Genomic DNA, 17787 nt, shown 5'->3' on the forward strand with positions numbered 1-17787 from the left:
AAACAGAATCTTTATCGCATCTTATCAATTGTAGTATTCAATGCCACTTTGGACATTCCACCTTAGTGGTAAATGGATAGCAGAGGGACTTTTTTGAAGCGTTTAATCTGCTAAAGGAAAAAGTATTATTATACCCTTTACACCTAAAGAAATATAGGATATAGGATCTTGATCACGATCACAAGTCGAGTCAATCTGGCCATGTCCGTTTGTCCGTCCGTCCGTCTGTCCGTATGAGCACCTTGATCTCAGTCACATTTGAAAGCTAGAAGTGAAATGGCAATAGATTCCCTGACAAAAACTCATTAAGCAGCTGCCAGTAGCAATTAAAATGATAATTGGCATTTAGCATTTAATGAGCACCCAATGGCGCGCTGATAAGAATATTTTACTGAGAGAAGTGTGACGACGACATCTCGAGTTATTGTTCAAACATTCCACTATCTAATCATCTGCGAACAACACCTGTTTCGCGGGGGGAACTTTTATTTGATTTTATTTTCGGTGATTTTGGCGATCTGGCAGAGTGTGTCCGAATCCAACACTCCAGTATTCCAGCTGCGATCGCCATGAGCAGTTCGATGTTTGGGGCCTTTTGGCTACTTTGCTCACTGCTGCTGATCTGCGTCACGAATGCCGCTGATTATCGACTGGACGGCAGCGTGGTACCCACGCACTACAACCTGACCATCGGCGTTCTGCGAAATACAACCGAGCCCAGCGTTTTCGATGGCGAAGTGAGCATTACGTTGCGGGTGGTCGGTACGTTGGAGGTGCAACAAATCATTCTACATGCTGATACGCTGGACATTACGGCGTGCTGGCTTTTGGATGCGGCAGGTGTGCAGTTGGAGGCCATCGATATCAGTCGGCTTAATTATGAGGCCGCCACCCAACAGGTGAGAGTTCCGCTGACGCAGGCCGTGCAGCCTGGCAAGGATTATACGCTTGGGTTCACGTACACCGGGCACATACGCACGGATATGGCCGGCCTCTTCTCCGCCAGCTATGTGGAGAGGGATAGCAATGTGACCAAGTGGCTGGCGCTCACCCAGATGCAGCGCATCAACGCCCGCTTGGTGCTGCCCTGCTTCGATGAGCCCGCCATGAAGGCCCACTTCCAACTGCAGATTGTCCGGCCCGACGGCTATCGCTCGATAGCCAACACCAAGCTGAAAGAAACGACAGCTATAGGGTAAGCTATAGTTTACATAGGAAGTATTAGTAACTGTTATTCCCACGATTTTAGCCAAGATCGTTTTGTCGATCACTTTGAGGAGAGCCCCGTCATGTCCACATATCTGCTGGCCTTTATGGTGGCCAATTATTCTGCCCGCGGAAATGAGAGTGAATTCGCAGTGCTCACTCGTCCGGAGTTCTATAACAACACAGCATTCAGCTACCATGTGGGTCAGCAGGTGGTATCGGCCTACGAGGAGCTGTTCCAGAGTCCATATGCTGAGCTGGGCAACGATGTGCTCCAGTATGCCAGTTCGCCCAGGTTTCCGCACAACGGCATGGAGAACTGGGGCCTCATCATCTACAGGTGAGTAAGCTGAAAGTTGGAAGATTGCAACGATGAAAGATTGTAATATATGTCATTTGTTTTTTTGTTGCCACTGAAAAGCGATGCTGTGCTGATTCAGGAACCTGGATACTCGGATGACTGGTCGGATAAGGAGTTCGCCATACGCATCATCGCACACGAGACCTCACACATGTGGTTCGGAGATAGCGTGACCTTCTCCTGGTGGAGCTACTTCTGGCTCAATGAGGCCTTTGCCCGCTACTACGAGTACTTCATGGCACATCAGGTGGGAACTCATATACATATCTATATATATTTGCCTGCATTTTAACATAATCAATTCAGCTGTATCCAGAGTATCACTTGGACGAGCAGTTCGTGGTGCGCCAAATGCAGCTGATCTTTGGCACGGATGCCCGGAACAGCACTCAACCCATGACCAGTCCGGAATCGGAGATCGAAACACCCAGCCAGATTGCCTACAAGTTCAGCGGAATAGCCTATGCCAAGGGAGCTTGCATTGTAAGGATGTGGCGAAATCTCATGGGAGCCCAAAACTTTGACACGGCCATCAGGAATTACCTGCAGCAATAGTAAGTTGAGTCTATTTGTGATTAGAGGCGAAAACCTTTATCTTGAATATAAGTCATTGTCAATGTTTAGTTACCATGAAGAGTTTCTTAATTTTGATAAGGAAATAATACTGTAATCTATTTGCAGTCACCTGACCAACACTGTGCCGTATAACTTGTTTTACCATCTCTTTGAGCACTGGCCAAAGAATCAGGATGTGGATCTGGTGGACTTTTTCACCGACTACACGGACCAGGTGGGCTATCCCATGCTAATTGTGAAGGCTTTACAGGGTAACAAAGTCGTCACTGTGGAGCAGTCGCGATTCCTGCTTAACAAAGACGATGGCAGTAATGCTACCCTGTTATACACAGTGCCAATCACTTTCACCACTAATCTGGAACGTAATTTCTACAATCTAACGCCGTATAAATACCTACACAAAACCGTGAATGTTCTCTGGCTAAATTTTGATAATCAAATTGATTGGATTCTACTTAACCTGAGGCAGTCGAACTACCAACGAGTGTTTTATGATGCCACCTTAAGGGAAGGCCTTCGCTTGGCCATCTCTGCAACGAATCACAGTGGCATACCTGTTGAGAATCGGGCACAAATTATTGATGACCTCTTCAATTTCGCGCTAGTTCAATATGTGGATTATGCTGATGTATTCCGGTTCCTGGAATACCTGGCCCAGGAGGTGGAGTACGTGCCCTGGTATGCCGTCTATGAGAACTTGAATACGGTGGCGAAGCGATTGACGCCCGAACAGCTGCCCGACTTCCGGATATATCTATCCAACATCACAGCGGCTGTCTTTGAGAAACTAGGAGTTGCTTGGAACGCCCAGGACATTCCGCTGGATGTGGCCAATCGCAACGAACTGATTAAGTGGCTGTGCAGATACCAGGTCGGCAATTGCAGGCCACAGGTCAACGTTCAGTTCGTAACAAGTGAGGAGGTGCCATCGCCGGATTACCGGGAAACCTTCTACTGTGCAGCCAGCAGCGCCGATTACAATGCCTACACCATGGTGTGGGGTCAGTACCAACTGGAAAATCGCACCAGCGAAAGGAATATGCTTTGGGCTGCAATCAGCTGCACGAGGGAGTACGAAACCCATTACCACAAGATGATCATCTCTGGTCCGGCGAGCATTGAGCAAAAGAAAATTGCTATAGCCCGTATGTACGAGGAGAATCCTGACTTGGTTCAGCCCATTTTTGAAATGATTACCGAGAACATCGTGCTATTGGCGTATGAGTGAGTACTCAACCATTATTTAACAATCAATCAAGTCACACTGATTGTTCCTGCTTTACAGTTTCCAGAGTTGGGCGGACACGGCCGAGGTGATCAATGACATGGCGGAGTACTTCACCACCCGCGAGCAGCAGCAGTTGCTCAAGGAATTCTACTATAGCAACCATCAGCTTTTCGGTGAATCGGAAGAGCTGCTCGCCAAATCCTTGGTGACTGTGGAAAATAACCTCAACTGGGCGCATAACAATCTGCAGAATCTGGTCGAATATCTGGCGGACAGAAATGGCAGCTCCTGCCTGGAAGCCACTTCCTTGGTGGTGCTACTGCTGTTGGCAGTGGGCAGCCGGTTGTTGGCCTGGCGGCTCTGATTAGCTAATAAGTTGTGGGGGAAATAAAGAGATTGTCGTGGTCATGCGCTGCGGGATAAATGCCCTTTTCGTGTACGCAATTACTAGGCAAAAAGGTTTGGACGGCCCCTGCTTTATTAGGCCATAATTTACGCTGTCGAGCGGCCATTTGAGCGGCCATTAGAGCGGCATCCGCTGGCCAAGTCGGGAATATAAAAGCCCGCCGGCTGCCAGTGTCGCTTTCCATTCCATTCCACGCGACAGGACACTCGCAGTCGGGCCGACGACGAAATGCTGCGCCACCTGCTCCGCCACGAGAACAACAAGGTCTTTGTCCTGATCCTGCTCTACTGCGTCCTGGTCAGCATCCTGAAGCTCTGCACAGCGCAGCCGGATGGCTCGGTGGCCGCCACCGATAATGGTTAGAAAACTAGGCAACTAATAACAGCATATTATAAGCTCTAAGGGATTCCGTTCCGTTCCGTTCCATCCAGATATTACGCATCTGGGCGACGATTGTCAGGTGACGCCCGTCATCCATGTGCTCCAGTACCCGGGCTGTGTGCCCAAGCCGATTCCCTCGTTCGCCTGCGTGGGTCGCTGTGCCAGTTATATCCAGGTACTTGACATATCGATTCCCATAAACTCGCTAACCATTTGGCGACTTTAGGTGTCGGGCAGTAAGATCTGGCAGATGGAGCGCTCGTGCATGTGCTGCCAGGAGTCGGGTGAGCGGGAGGCATCCGTCTCGCTCTTCTGTCCCAAGGTGAAGCCCGGCGAGCGTAAGTTCAAGAAGGTCCTGACCAAGGCGCCATTGGAGTGCATGTGCCGGCCATGCACCTCCATCGAGGAGTCTGGCATCATACCACAGGAAATTGCCGGCTACTCGGACGAGGGTCCACTCAACAATCACTTCCGACGCATCGCACTGCAATAGAATCCCCCATCTGTATGGCGCACTCATTACACACATTAATATAAATTACAATTCAAATTGCCGTTTCTGCTTGTACACAGTGAAAAATAATATGTGCCTATGAAAATGCCTGTCAGTAAAAAAACCAGAGTCAGAGTCGGGAAACAAAAGCAGATACATGATTATTTTAAATTGTAATTTTTATTCCCAACTATCTCATGTCATTGCTACTAGTTCTCTAAATGGTGTGTGTCCTGGCCTCACAGGGTATGTATGTAGATGCGTAACTCCGACGAAAAACAAGCGTAATCTTTACACTGCAACTGGATCTAACAATAGGAGTTCGACTACAAATACTCGACGATATCGCATTTGATGGATATATTCGGACAACTCTGGCCGACGGCACTGCGGCCCCGATAGTTGGGACTCTTCTCGGTGAGGAGTTTCCGGAAGATGGGCAGTATGGCCGTCTCGCCCTCGAGCAGCTCCGTCTCGCTGCTGGCGCCGTAGATGCTGCTCTCCTGCTGCTTGCCCCGCTGCCTGCCCCGTTGCTTGTCGGGCGCCACATTGGGCGAACTGTGGTGGTGGGCGGCGTGCTGGATGTTGGAGCTGCGGCTCACCTTGCGCGGCTGTACGCATGGCTGACTGTTTGGCGGCGGATCCCTCTCCCGTTCGCTGTCCGTCTCGCTCTGGCAAACGGTGCCCTTCTGCGGTTTTGGCCGATGCTTATTGCGATTCTTCTCGGAGACGGACCGCTGTATGGGCGAGGTGGTGTTCGGGTCATAGGTCATACCGTGACCGCCATGATGCTCCGCACAGCGCTGCGGACTGGCGTAGTTGCGCGGCGACTGGCGCTGCTTGGCGTGTGAGAGCGTATGCGTGTCCCAGAGGTCACTCTGCGACACCACGAAGTTGGACTTCAGCGCAGAGCCCATGCTGGTGCGGCGATGGTCGGAGGCAGTGGGAGCTATTTCGGATATTTGGTTAATCGATTAAATAGCTTACAATTTTGTAATTACATTTGGGGTTTGGGGGAAAAGAAAACTCACTCTTAATCACAGCCGGAGTGCTGGGCTTCGAGTGCGGACACATGTTGCTCAGCTCCGATTGCGATGTGGAGATGTTGGTGGAGGAGTTCCGGTGCGAGCTACTGTACTTTGGCCGGGCGGTGGGCGTCTGGCTGCCACTGTCGTAGTGCCTGGAGGCGGTCGACTGACGCCTCTCCCGCATGCTGGAGCAGTCGCCTCCACTCCGCTTGCCCGCCGTGCTGGTGATGCTACCGATGTTGTCATCGGTCTGCGCGGACACCGAGTTCCTCTTCTCCAGATGGCGATGATGATGTTGCTGCTGCTGTTGCTGCTGCTGTTGCTGCTGCTGTTGCTGCTGCTGTTGCTGTTGCTGCTGCATCTGCTGGTGTTGCTGCTGCTGTAGGTGCTGCTGTTGCATCTGCTGGTGTTGCTGCAAGTGCTGCTGCAGCTGCTGCTGGATGGGCTGCATCATGGTGGGCGCAGGGGCATGCGAGTGGTGCTCCACAATGGATTGCTTTTTCTTTTTGCTGTTAAATAAACTCCAGAGTTTAAGTGTGTGTATATAGAGATCTAACTAAGAAACTTACGGAGGAAGCGATGGCGCCATCACCGTGGACTGCACCGATACAAAGGAGTTGTCCATCTCCACGTGAGTAGAGGTCACGCTATCCACGGACGTCATCTCGGTAACTTCTATGACAAACGGGTGGCAATGCATGAACATATCTACGCAATGGCCCCACCTCAACCACTCACCTGTGGTGCTGGGCATCTCACGACGCACCGGTGGAGCCGAGAGCCTAACAATATCATCGCTGAGTATGGGCTCCAGTTCGCTACCGACATTGGAGCCACCCGTGCAGCTCACACCATCGATCCATTTGCGGGCCTCGGGTCCCAGCTTGCGGATTAGGGCCTGCAGCTCGTTCTCCTTCTCCATCAGTGCCTTCCTGAATCGGCAGTTGGTGTTCTTCACATCCCGCAATCGTTGCTCCAGTTCGCAGACCGAGGAGTCCCGCCGTCCGTTCTTGGACATGGGTCTCAGCGTGGCCCTCACGCGCTTGTCCACCACGCCCTGGGGATTCCGCTTCAGCTCCACCAACTGCAAAACGATTCGCATGAATATTAACCATAGATTTTTCACTACATGGTCAACATCTAGGAAGGACCAACTCTACGGACAGCGAAATAAGACAGTCATAGATATGGCAACAGCATGGAAGTGGCATTTGATCACAACCTTGCTGCTGCTCTTAGTGGTTTCTATATAGTTCAAGTTTATAGTTTGTCTGTAGTGTTATATAGCATTTTAGGATCTGTTTTCGAGTACATGTTGTTTCTGTTTCAAAGTGTATAAACGCTAGACGAAAGATCAGCTCAGCTGGCGCTAACGTACGATCAGTTTGACAGGTGTAACCAAAAAAAACTGATCGGTCTATTAACGCCGACAAACAACATTCATATTACACGATTAGTAACATGTAACATATAACAGCTACAAAAACTACAAAACTTCCTTACTACCAGTCTTACTTTCGGTACGAACACCAAACACAAAGTGGCTGTCGTACAAAAAATGATAAAAAACGAGAGTAAGACAAAAACTAAATCCTTTCGATCCGATAGCACCAGGGATATAGCCGCTCCGGCCAGACAAGTGATGAACACATTATAAACAGAGAAACCAATATGCTTGGAATCGTTCAGAGCCGGTATGGAAACATGTCGCGTTTCCCACGCCAAAAAGGCGCCAAAGACCTATACAAAAAATATATAAATATATTTTATATAGATATAAAACAAGCTTATGTTTATTGTTTACTCACCAACAACAGTCCCTTGTAGGCATAGATAATGCTAACGAATATGGTCATGTGCTCGGACTGGCAGTACTCGTTTTCGGGTATCACCAAAACATCATCAATATTCTCGTGATGCTGTGGAAAATAAATTCATTTGTGATTTTCTATTTCAAATATGTGATATCCATGCACTCACCAAAGGCTCCAACTGTTTAGTTTCGCGGTAAAAGGGATCAGCAATCTGCCAGGTGGTTATAATGGCTATATCAATGGCCAAAAGCACGCCCACAACCATAAACAACTGATAGTCCTTGATCACCTTCTTGTTGAGCTTCAGATCGGTGAATATGGAATGCACACGCCACGTCTTCGAGAACATGGCTCCAAAACTGAGACTAAAGCCAGCCATCAAGATCCAGGCTCGAGCTGTGCAGATATAGGGAAAAGCCGCCACGCTACTCAACGTGGTGTCCAGTCCCAGGAAAATGATGCTCAGATAGGTCATCATGCAGCCCACAATGATCAGGTTGTTCAGATGCGGGCTGGACATCTTGATGTATCTATAAAAGAAAAGATTATTTTATCAATAAATAGAATAGAAATAGTTGAAAATACCATCACAAACTCACCTTTGATTGCGATACTTGATGTTGAAGGCCAGAAAAACGGTGGCAATAATGACTCCAATAACTGAAGCACTAGCCGATACGATGTATATGGTGGGGTTGACCTGGCTGTGCTCGATGTAGATCAAGGTGCGATCCTTGGGCGGAGTTTTGCCCACCCATCTGACTGGTTTTCCCAAGCTCAAGTCCAAGTGTGACTTCTGTGAGTGGTATTCCCCGATCTTTTCCATTTGCCCCAGTTGAAACTGATTGATCAGGATGTTGGCCTTGCGTTCGTTGTTGTAGAAACGTACGGGTCCCTTGAGAATGTAAAATTGAGAATTTAAATTTAGTAAAACAGTTTTAATGGCTTATTTACCGTCACACCCTCGAAGGATGTATTGCGCAAAGCCTCCAAGAAGACACTCTCCCAGTCCTTCACACGATAATCGAAATGGGTTAGCAGATCCTCTCGCTTCTCGGCCACATACTGAATGGCCAAGGCAGCTGCCCAGATGCCATCGTAGGTATAGCCATGAAAGCGGGAGTATTCAGTGCCTCGCAGTCTGTCATACTCCACCAGATACTCATCAGCAGTCTGGCAAAAATATGAAACTTATCATAAGAAATTTAATAGAAATTGAATAGGTACTTACAATGCCAGCCACTGTGATGTCGCCACTGGTGGACAAGGGCAGAAGATCGACTAGAATGGCGCCTTCCAAGGCCGTGGCTATCTCCTCCACACTGCACTCGCTGTCCTGCGTGACATTCCACCAGTCTGCGGAATAGGTGGCCATAATCAGCCACTGATACGCCCTGCCATACATGTCCAATCTGAAAGAGGAGCGTTGTTATCAATAAGTTAAAATCACCATTCTCATAAGTTGGTATATCCAACTCACTTAAAAGCTTCACAGAAGGCCTTGCGTGCAAAGTGCTCGTTGAAGTTGCCCAGTATGATCCGCACGTCCTTCTCGCGCAGTTTCTTCAAGGATTCGGCCACATCGTTGACAAAGCTCTGCGTCTCCACCACCTCCACCTCCATGGCATCCAGATCGGCCACCATGTGATTGTGGGGCAGCGAATAGCGTGGCTCATTCTGGTAAACAGTGCCCACCCTCGTCCAATTGAACTCCTTCAGCAGTGCCAGTCGCGGCGCATTGAAGGCATTTTCAGAGGGTACCACGCGAAAGAAATTGGGAAACGCATCCTTGGTGAACATGGGATGGGTGTCCGCGTAGCTCAGCTGGGTGAGGTGCCAGTGCTTGCTGGCCTTGGCTATGGGATCGGTCACGTGGGTGCACGCGGCGCCAAAGAGCATTACCTTATTGGGACCCGAATGCATCATATCGAAGAAGGACTTTACGCCCACCGCAGCATTGCACTGCAAACCAAATTAAATTCAAGGGGAATATGGAAAAGTGTATCAGTAATTGATATATTACATACATAATCCACATATACACACAACATATGCAACTCACCTGAGTGTCGTTCCACCACATGTGCAGCCTGTAGTTGGCCAGTATCTTGCCATGCTCATTAACGTGGCCCAAGGCGAGCTTCACGCTGGGCATAACGCCACGTCCGGTGTAGGAGTTCTCCACGCCATCGCCGTAGGGAAAGAAGCCCGCTATGTAGACGTCCGATCTCTTGGCTGTCCTGCCCCAGGCGGTGCTCCAAAGTAGCAGGAACAGCAGCTGGCTGGCGAATGGAAACCAACTTGGCCGGAACATGTTGTTCATCGCGTGGGCTGCAAAACAATTCTAAATGTGAATGGCGCATATCGAGGACGTGAACTTGGAACCAAGTTGCTGTGGGTGGTGAATGGCAGTGGGTGGTTTTGTGTGGCTTTGGGTGAGCCAAGGCTGTCGAGGCAAGGCTGCGCCACCCAGGTGGGTGTGTATTTGCTACGTTTTACCTGCGCCTCTTGGTACTCGCATGCAAGTTAACAGGACAGGTGGGGCAAGGCTAAGGCCAGGCCAGCAAAATTGCTTCAAATTGCCGCAGCAATGCTGGCACGTTTTGTAATTATAAAGCAATTTAATGATCTAAAGGAGTCGTGCATTATTTAGTATGCTCGTAAACGCGAAGGAGCAACTCCAAATCCGCTGTACTCCATGATTTGCATCCTCTTTTATCTTATTTACATATGCTTATGGGAACCTACCAGCTTGTTTAGTCCGAGAATTGGCTTTTACTTCACTACCGCTGCCATTTGAAGCACTTATTTCACATCAAATCATCAAATCTCAGCCAACGAAGAACTTTTGCAGTGCGAGGGTCCGAAAAATTATGTATCCCCCTGACTTGACACTTGGCTGACAGGAGGAATTCGAGGCAGGAAGTGCGCATGTCCTTAAAACCAAAAGCTGTCACTGCTCCGCCTTGGCCTAGGCTGCTTTCCAACCCCCAGTAATTGCCACAAACCCACTGCGTTTGTAAACATCCTGCAACAGGTGGCTCCGTCAGCTGCTCCTCCGGCATTTGTTGTGGCCGTGTTGCCATGGACTACGAACAGCGATGTGGAAAAATTACCTCGGAAAATAAGCAGCGTGAAAATTGTGTGGCATCATAATGGAGGACTATGCGCCAAGCCGCTATAAAATGCTCGAGAAAATCGGCGAGGGCGTCCATGGCTGCGTGTTCAAGGCCATCGATCTGCAGCGCAACAAGGAGGTGGCCATCAAGAAGGTGGCTCTCAAGAACAAGTTCGGAAACATAGCCCTAAACACATTGAGGGAAATCAAGACCCTGCAGCTCTGCAAATCCGAATATGTGAGTTAACCATGCATCATCTATTTGTTATGCTTTCAATTATGTAAGTAATTGCAGATTCTGGATATTATCGACATATATCCCGATCTTACTGGTCTCTCCTTGGTGCTGGAATACCAGCCGGACACCCTGTACAATCGGCTCAAGAGCGAGGTGAACCCCCTGAGCCGCCAGCAGGTGCGCAAGTTTGCCCACCAAATGTTCAAGGGCATTGCCTATCTGCATGAAGCGGGCCTAATGCACCGGGACATTAAGCCCGCCAACCTGCTGATCAGCGATGCAGATATGCTCAAGATAGCCGACTTTGGACTGGCTCGCCTGTACTTCCCTGAAGAGGAGGCGCGCCTGTATTCGCCTCAGGTCTCAACCCGGTGGTATCGCGCTCCCGAGATTCTCTTTGGCAGCCAGAAGTATGGAACCGGCGTGGATATGTGGGCGGCAGGTGAGCCCTGACACTTGGCTGGGCTTACATATATCCTGATAGCTAACTACTATCGTTATCTAGGCTGTGTGGTGGCGGAAATGCTACGCGGAGTGCCTCTGTTTGCGGGAACCACCGACATCGAACAATTGGCCATCATCATTCGCACCCTGGGCAGTCCACGTCTGAATCAGTGGCCGGAGCTTACTTCCCTGCCCGATTACAGCAAGATAAGGTAGCTATTCCGTTCCTTCCACAATTGCTGAATATATAACATGCTGTATGTTGATGTAGGTTTCCCAACTCCGTGGGCATTCACTGGGACAACTTGTTTCCCAGCTGCACGCATGCGGTGGAAATCAATCTGGTCTCGAACCTGGTGGTCTACAATCCCAAAAACCGACTCAAGGCCAGCGAGGTGGGTACTGCATCAAGATTAAGACCGCTTGGGTATTACAATTGGTAAATTCTATATTTCCCAGGCCGTCGAACATGACTATTTTCACTAATTATAAGACTATATTTACACGAAAATTGCTAGCAACTAAGAGTTTTCCGATTCTTTGAATCTGCAAGTAAGAATGTGTGTGTGTGATTAATTGGATGAAATGGACTATGATAATCAGGACACCTACTTGCACTTGAGGCAGGTGAAGAACACCGTTTGGCCCTCGTCCGCGGAGCGAAGTTGCAGGGTGGCATAGGACATCTTGTCGTGGTTGCACTTGGGACACTTCCTCTCCACGACGGGCCCATCCGCGTCCGACTCCGACTCCCTCTTCGTCCTGTTGAACACCTTGCTGGGATCGTAGGTGTTGAAGTGTATGGTGAACTCGGACTTCTCGCCGCTGTAAACTATTTTCAAAACTTTAAACCAATAAAATTTAAACAAATAAAGTTCTGTTTTTACCGTCTGGCTGAAACTCCTGCCTGCAATTGCAGCAAATCACGTTGCCCTTGACTTGCAGCTCGGGCAGAATGGAGCCGCAGGAGGGACAAAAGCCCGGGCAATTGGAAAACATATCCATGCCGAATATATTTTTGTATAAATTTTAGGCAAAACCGTAATCAAAATCAAAATACAAAAAGCCGCACGTGCTATTTTGGATTTCAGTATGAACGTGAGTGCACCATTCATAATATACCACAGGGTACTAAAAATATACCAAAAGAAACTCAGAAAGGTGGAAAACTAGAATAGGTGGAAAACTTTGATGAAACGGGTGCAGCCGTTTACCCGTTTCGAAAACCGCGTCTGGTTCAAATTCAAACTCCAATTACAATAAAGTTTAAATTACCAGTATTAAGTAATCAAAACATTAAGAGTTATACTTTTATCATCGTTTTGTATTAAAGTTTAAAAAACTAGTACATCAATAAGGCGCTCTTACGGGCTAGTCAGCTGAAATGCAAGTCAGATGTGTACTCTGTTTCAATTAAACTACCTAAAACTATCACAGGCAGAACATTAACTACGCACTAGAGGTTCCTAACTACAACTAAGCATCTAGGAACTATTGATCCCCTTGGCTGCCACATATCGCACAGTAAATGCAGCTATCGGCTGGGCGGATTCTGTGGCATGTTGAGCTCCCAGAGCTTCACATTGTTGTCGAGCACCTCGTGGTACCAGCTCTCCTTCTCCGGCTCCTCCCGGAAGATGGGCTTCAGCGACTTGAGGTCCAGCTGCAGTATGGCATCGTTGCCCAGCAGTGAGTCCAAGGATCGCAGCAGAGTACTATTACCGTGCAGCTTCAGCAGTGTCACATACTTGACCACATAGTACTCGTACTGCAGCTTCCTTCGCGCCCATCTCTCCACCGTGGCATTGGCGCTAGCCGATCGAATCTGGCCAAGATGCGTGGCAAACCAGGGCGCAAAGTAGTTGTACAGATCCAGCTTGGAGAGCCCGTTCAGACCTTTACTCTTGATTCGCTCCTTGATCATGCTGTAGTTCTTCCTGCTGTACACAAACACCTGGTACAGCGAATTCCCCGTGGTGTATGAGTTCACGTAGTGGGTGCCCACGTCCTCCATAAATCGCACTGCAGAGGTTATATTGCCGATTTGCAGTTGATCCATTCTCGATCGCACATCCGGCTCCAATGGCTGGTGTACCGGAATCTCGGCATTGAGACGACCTGTTTCCCTGAAGCGCACAACCCGCACCAAAACATACGAGTAATCGCCTTGGATGAAGGACGTATTGATGCCCAGCTTCTTGGCCGCATTGTCCGGAAACCATCCGCCCGTGAATGCCTCCCACGGCTTGTCCATTTGCTCGATGGAAAAGTCACGGAAATAGGCCTGGAACAGCTGCCTCCGGTTCTCGCAGAACTCCATGTGAAAGTCTCCATGGAAGATTCCGGGTGTGGTGTCTTCATGGCTCTCCGCCAGGCCACTTAGGTTCTACAAAAAAAAATACATTAATTATCTGGTCAGGAAAAATTAAAATCAAGTTCTGTAATTAATACTTGAATAATCGTTTGTAATGATTGTTTTCCCATAATCTGGTCAAACAAACGACAAACGTGCCGGAAGTGAACAAAAATAATTACAACTAAAAATAGTTTTAACTGATAAGCACTTTGAACTCGACTTTAAAATTTTGATTATACTCAAAGTGATTGTGGTGTTTGTGGTTAAAGGTTAATACAAACAACTCCGAGTTCATCGACCCCATTTAACTAATTAAATGTAAGCTTAATGTGGCTTCAAGTCCCTTACCCTGTAGATGTTTTTGGTGGGCTCCTTGAACACCCAGCGATCCGGCTCGGAGTTGTCATTGAGCGGTATCACCCGCATGGAGATGCCCAGGTAGCCGTAGCGCAGGAATATATTGATGGCCTTGCCGATCCGTAGCTGGGACTCGCGACGACCTCCATCCGCCAGGAGCGCCAGGGTCAGCAGCCAGAAAAGGCCAGGCCACGACCTCATCGCTCAGCATTCAAGGTTAGATCTGCAGGTGATAATACAGTAAATGGGAAGTTAATGGATTTTGCAAGCTTACGACAACATACGAAATACCTTTTTATATCACTAAAATAATAATATACATTAAAAATGTATCACCCTGCTATAATGCAATTTTTAATTGAACTAAACAGCCTAATAGGATCTCTGATAAAGCTAACAATTTAACAATTTAAAAATAGAATGCAATTTATACATCTTGGTAATGAGGCAGATCTATTCGCCAATAATTTAATCCAGTGACTAGCTAACTATTGAAGGCAATGTGCATATTGATGACAAGTGTAAGTAAATCATTATACCATCCGAACTCATAAGTCACTTAGACTTAAACCGGAAAGTTTTTTTTTCCACCAAGACAACTTCAATGGTTTGTTTATATTTTATAGCCAGTGCAGCAGTTGCGATACAGAGGGGTTAACTAAACAGCAATAATTGCTGGGCCGCCGTGTTTGTTTTCCACTCTATAAACTGGCGATATTATAAGCGCGCTCTAATTGGCCATGAACCTTCAGTGGCGCTGAACTTGAACCGCCAACCAAGTTGAGTTGCGTCGAGTTCCGTAGAGGCCACCAGCCACCAGCCACCAGGTGATGATCTTCGCAGGAGGAGCAGTGCGAAGCTCCACTCCGATCAACTTAAGTGGTTGCAATTAGCCGCTGGCTCTGTGGCCGTAAAAACAGCTACAAAGTATAGCCATCAAAATTGGTTCGGCTGTCGCTTTGACTTGCAAATTATTTCCTAAAAACATTTTGCATGCCTCGTAACCGTTTTCCTACAGTTGGCCCACTACACCTCAGAGGACCGGTTATGCTGTTTTTTTTTTTTCTTTTCTTTTTCTTTTGGCCAAGCATTATGGCCGGCAAGGAAGCCAAACAACTTGGCCCAAGTCGTACACATACACATGCTAACAGCTGGGGCAGCGAGGTAGCTTTTAATTCGAGCCGTTATCAGAGAACGAGCGACGTGTTTGATGGGCCAAAAACACAAAGGTTAGCCGGGTGTTAGCCACGTTCGTGAGTCACACCTGTCGACCCGACGCACTGAAGCGCAGCGCCAGACAAAAAGAAATAAACAAAAATAAAAAAAAAAATATCAGCCATGATGAGACTCAAATTGTTAACAATTTACGTGAACCATAAAATGTAGGCGACGCTAAACTTGTCCAGCAGCAAAAATAAGCAAAAAACAAACAGAAAAAACAGCAGGAAGAATGACTGAATGAAAATTGGCCATAATGAAACTTGCCCTGAATGGAACAAAGAAATGAGGCATTTGTCTGCCTACTGCATCTGGTTATTTGCCTATAGTATCTATGTATATTTCTGCCCATGGGCAGTTCAAGGAAATATTTGTTTGCACATTTCATAAGCACATGAATATTTGCTAAATGCTGCAATCAGCAGTCTTGACCTTACAGATGAACCTCACAGATTGCATTCGCTCTACGGATTCTGATATTTCCACTTGCTGTAGAATCCGCTTTCGCAGACTTTTCGATGACAAAACTTCTGGCAAACATCTAATGCCCTAATGAGCTTATTAGTTCTCCAAACCGTCGCACAATTGCCAAATTTGAGGTTCAAAATCCGCGTACCGCTTGAAAGGCATGTGTTATGTGACTTAATGATAGTTAGTTTTGGCGTTGGGGGTATTTACAATAGCGGACGCATAACCTTGTGCAAAAGACCCAAAACCAAAAAAATAAAAAAAAGAAGAAGCCGCGAACCGGAGTTCGAGATGAAGAAGACGAATTAAATCAAAAATTCAATGCGCGCACTCGGACTCCAAAGCAAAGGCAGCTGTGCACTGGGAGAAAAACCTCTGGTTTTTGGGCAAAATAACTGATTTTAGAGTTTTAAAGAACTGATTTCTTAAAGGTGAAGAAATGTTAGCTATTTTGTTAAAGCTTTTTAGAATCGAATTCCAATTGTTTATCTCTTTATCAGATTGTAATCATTTTAAGGTAAGCCACCTTAAAAACACGAAATTGTACTACTATATTATCTCTTGAATATCCTTAAAAACCCCCACACATTTCTCCCAGTGCACCGCACCGTGGTTGTCCACGGCCCAGTCAATTGGAGATTCTTTATGCGCATTTCATGGAGCTCTTTTGTGGTATGGTATGGTATTGGTCTGGAGTAAACGCCGCACGAAGGGCACAGACGTGGGGCAAAAGGTCTGCAGTTTATATCGTGCTTAATTTTATGCTTGCTCCGTGTGCGTTGTTTCCTTGAGCGGTGTTAAACAAAAGTTGTCTCGACTGCGAGGTGCTGCGGCTGGTGGTGCTGCTGGTGGTGCTGGTGGTGCTGCTGCTGCCACTTTTGTTGTTGTATTGCGTTGCGTAGTATTATTTACCTGCACGAGAACTCAAACACGAACTCGAACGCGAACGCGAATTGAAATTGACGTAACCATCGACCACCAGAAGCGGCTTGTTTTTATTTTGGGCAGAAACTTGAAGCTGCGGCTAATTCTTTATGCCAGTCTATATGCTGATCCGCAGCTGTAGAGTGCTGCTGGCTCTCGCCACTGGTTAGCCTTATCGCTCTGATACCGGGGGCCATTGCACAAGGCTGACTGACTGACTGACTGACTGACTGACTAGCTGGCTGGCATTAGCATCGTTAAGACTTGGATGTTTTACGCTTTGTGGGTCAGAGGTCGGCGGCTTGGTTGGCGCCCTCAAGTGATAAGACGGATCTATGAATAGATCGCTGTGTTTCGAATTACATATGTATGTACGTTTGCGCGGATTTCAACAACCAACAACACACACACAGGCAGTCACAGAGGCAGTCAAGTACCCTGAACAGCAAACACACTAAAACAGACTTAAAACACTGAGTAAAACGAGCGACGACGTGCCTTCAATTGCAATTATAAGCCGGATTATAAGCGGCTGGGCTGCACTTACACTGCAAAACGCGAGCAGCGCACAACTTCCAGCGCGAAGACTCAAAACCAAACTGAAACTGGCTACCAAAAACTCGATCGCCGCAGAGAACAAGCCGATCCGTTCCAACATGTTGCTGCTGCTGCTGCTGGTGCTGTGCTGTGTGTCGTGTTGTCTGATCCAACCGAGCAACTAGCAACTGGCAACTGGGAACTGGCAGCAGTTGCAGTTCAATGACTGGGCGGCAGAAGTTCTACTCCTCCAACGGTAGTAGTCTCCTCTATGGCTATGGCTAATGCTAATGGCCTGGCACAAATATCTATTGTTGACATCTGCCGTTTGGCAGCTTTTCCGCTTATTAATATTTCCAAGCACGTCGTTCAACTTCCAGTTTTCTTCAAAGGGGGCGTGGGGAGAGTTGGAGGGCTGCCCCACAGCGAGGCAGATTGAAATGATTGCAGTTTACTTGGCCCAGACTTTGCGCAAGATTCCCATAGAACTAACTGTGCGGCCGGGCAGTAATCAAAAACTTTTGGTACTGCTTGTGCAAAAGGAAAAAAAATGTAAGTCATAGAAAAAAAAACTAATAATAATGAGACCAAAAGTAAGCCGAAAAATAAAAACGAAAACGAAAGTATCAAATTC

General features: G+C 47.6%; 6 protein-coding genes across 11 annotated transcripts; 3 read left to right on the top strand and 3 right to left on the bottom strand.

Annotated features, from left to right (window-relative positions):
* The first annotated feature begins 536 nt into the window (after positions 1-536).
* LOC120453853 (aminopeptidase N) lies at positions 537-3804 on the top strand. The gene is made up of 6 exons (XM_039638756.1): positions 537-1195; positions 1250-1546; positions 1628-1814; positions 1874-2121; positions 2249-3367; positions 3429-3804. Exons 1-6 carry the CDS (start codon positions 570-572, stop codon positions 3733-3735), a joined length of 2784 nt encoding a protein of 927 aa, XP_039494690.1. The 5' UTR covers positions 537-569; the 3' UTR covers positions 3736-3804.
* Positions 3805-3916: 112 nt separating this feature from the next.
* Positions 3917-4800, top strand: LOC120453855 (bursicon). Its single transcript, XM_039638760.1, has 3 exons — positions 3917-4135; positions 4209-4333; positions 4385-4800. The coding sequence occupies exons 1-3, from the start codon at positions 4006-4008 to the stop codon at positions 4649-4651; spliced, it is 522 nt and encodes a 173-aa protein (XP_039494694.1). The 5' UTR covers positions 3917-4005; the 3' UTR covers positions 4652-4800.
* Positions 4801-4820: 20 nt separating this feature from the next.
* Positions 4821-10376, bottom strand: LOC120453849 (gamma-aminobutyric acid type B receptor subunit 2). Of its 4 annotated transcripts, none has more exons than XM_039638752.2 (13): positions 10242-10376; positions 9556-9824; positions 8974-9455; positions 8725-8905; positions 8448-8666; positions 8093-8388; positions 7660-8023; positions 7488-7598; positions 7195-7419; positions 6418-6763; positions 6249-6354; positions 5683-6188; positions 4821-5600 (listed from the first exon to the last, which is right to left on the bottom strand). In XM_039638752.2, the coding sequence occupies exons 2-13, from the start codon at positions 9814-9816 to the stop codon at positions 4978-4980; spliced, it is 3720 nt and encodes a 1239-aa protein (XP_039494686.1). In that variant the 5' UTR covers positions 9817-9824; positions 10242-10376; the 3' UTR covers positions 4821-4977. The 4 variants fall into 4 exon arrangements, with proteins under 4 accessions (XP_039494686.1, XP_039494685.1, XP_039494684.1 ...); XM_039638751.2 differs by having other exon boundaries at positions 6249-6351; positions 7183-7419; XM_039638750.2 differs by having other exon boundaries at positions 7183-7419.
* A 171-nt stretch (positions 10377-10547) lies between these two features.
* On the top strand, positions 10548-11869 carry LOC120453854 (cyclin-dependent kinase 20). Of its 2 annotated transcripts, XM_039638758.1 has the most exons (5): positions 10548-10849; positions 10907-11291; positions 11355-11505; positions 11565-11688; positions 11753-11869. In XM_039638758.1, exons 1-5 carry the CDS (start codon positions 10649-10651, stop codon positions 11777-11779), a joined length of 888 nt encoding a protein of 295 aa, XP_039494692.1. In that variant the 5' UTR covers positions 10548-10648; the 3' UTR covers positions 11780-11869. The 2 variants fall into 2 exon arrangements, with proteins under 2 accessions (XP_039494692.1, XP_039494691.1); XM_039638757.2 differs by lacking the exon at positions 11753-11869 and having other exon boundaries at positions 11565-11736.
* LOC120453856 (DNA-directed RNA polymerase I subunit RPA12) lies at positions 11724-12378 on the bottom strand. Its single transcript, XM_039638761.2, has 3 exons — positions 12181-12378; positions 11906-12125; positions 11724-11839 (listed from the first exon to the last, which is right to left on the bottom strand). The coding sequence occupies exons 1-3, from the start codon at positions 12296-12298 to the stop codon at positions 11815-11817; spliced, it is 363 nt and encodes a 120-aa protein (XP_039494695.1). The 5' UTR covers positions 12299-12378; the 3' UTR covers positions 11724-11814.
* A 221-nt stretch (positions 12379-12599) lies between these two features.
* LOC120453224 (torso-like protein) lies at positions 12600-17240 on the bottom strand. Of its 2 annotated transcripts, none has more exons than XM_039637818.1 (3): positions 17164-17240; positions 13998-14229; positions 12600-13679 (listed from the first exon to the last, which is right to left on the bottom strand). In XM_039637818.1, the coding sequence occupies exons 2-3, from the start codon at positions 14205-14207 to the stop codon at positions 12828-12830; spliced, it is 1062 nt and encodes a 353-aa protein (XP_039493752.1). In that variant the 5' UTR covers positions 14208-14229; positions 17164-17240; the 3' UTR covers positions 12600-12827. The 2 variants fall into 2 exon arrangements, with proteins under 2 accessions (XP_039493752.1, XP_039493753.1); XM_039637819.1 differs by lacking the exon at positions 17164-17240 and adding an exon at positions 17115-17135.
* Positions 17241-17787: the final 547 nt, after the last annotated feature.

The sequence above is a fragment of the Drosophila santomea genome, chromosome 3R (assembly GCF_016746245.2).
Source record: "Drosophila santomea strain STO CAGO 1482 chromosome 3R, Prin_Dsan_1.1, whole genome shotgun sequence".
In the NCBI taxonomy this organism is placed as follows: Eukaryota; Metazoa; Arthropoda; class Insecta; order Diptera; family Drosophilidae; genus Drosophila; species Drosophila santomea.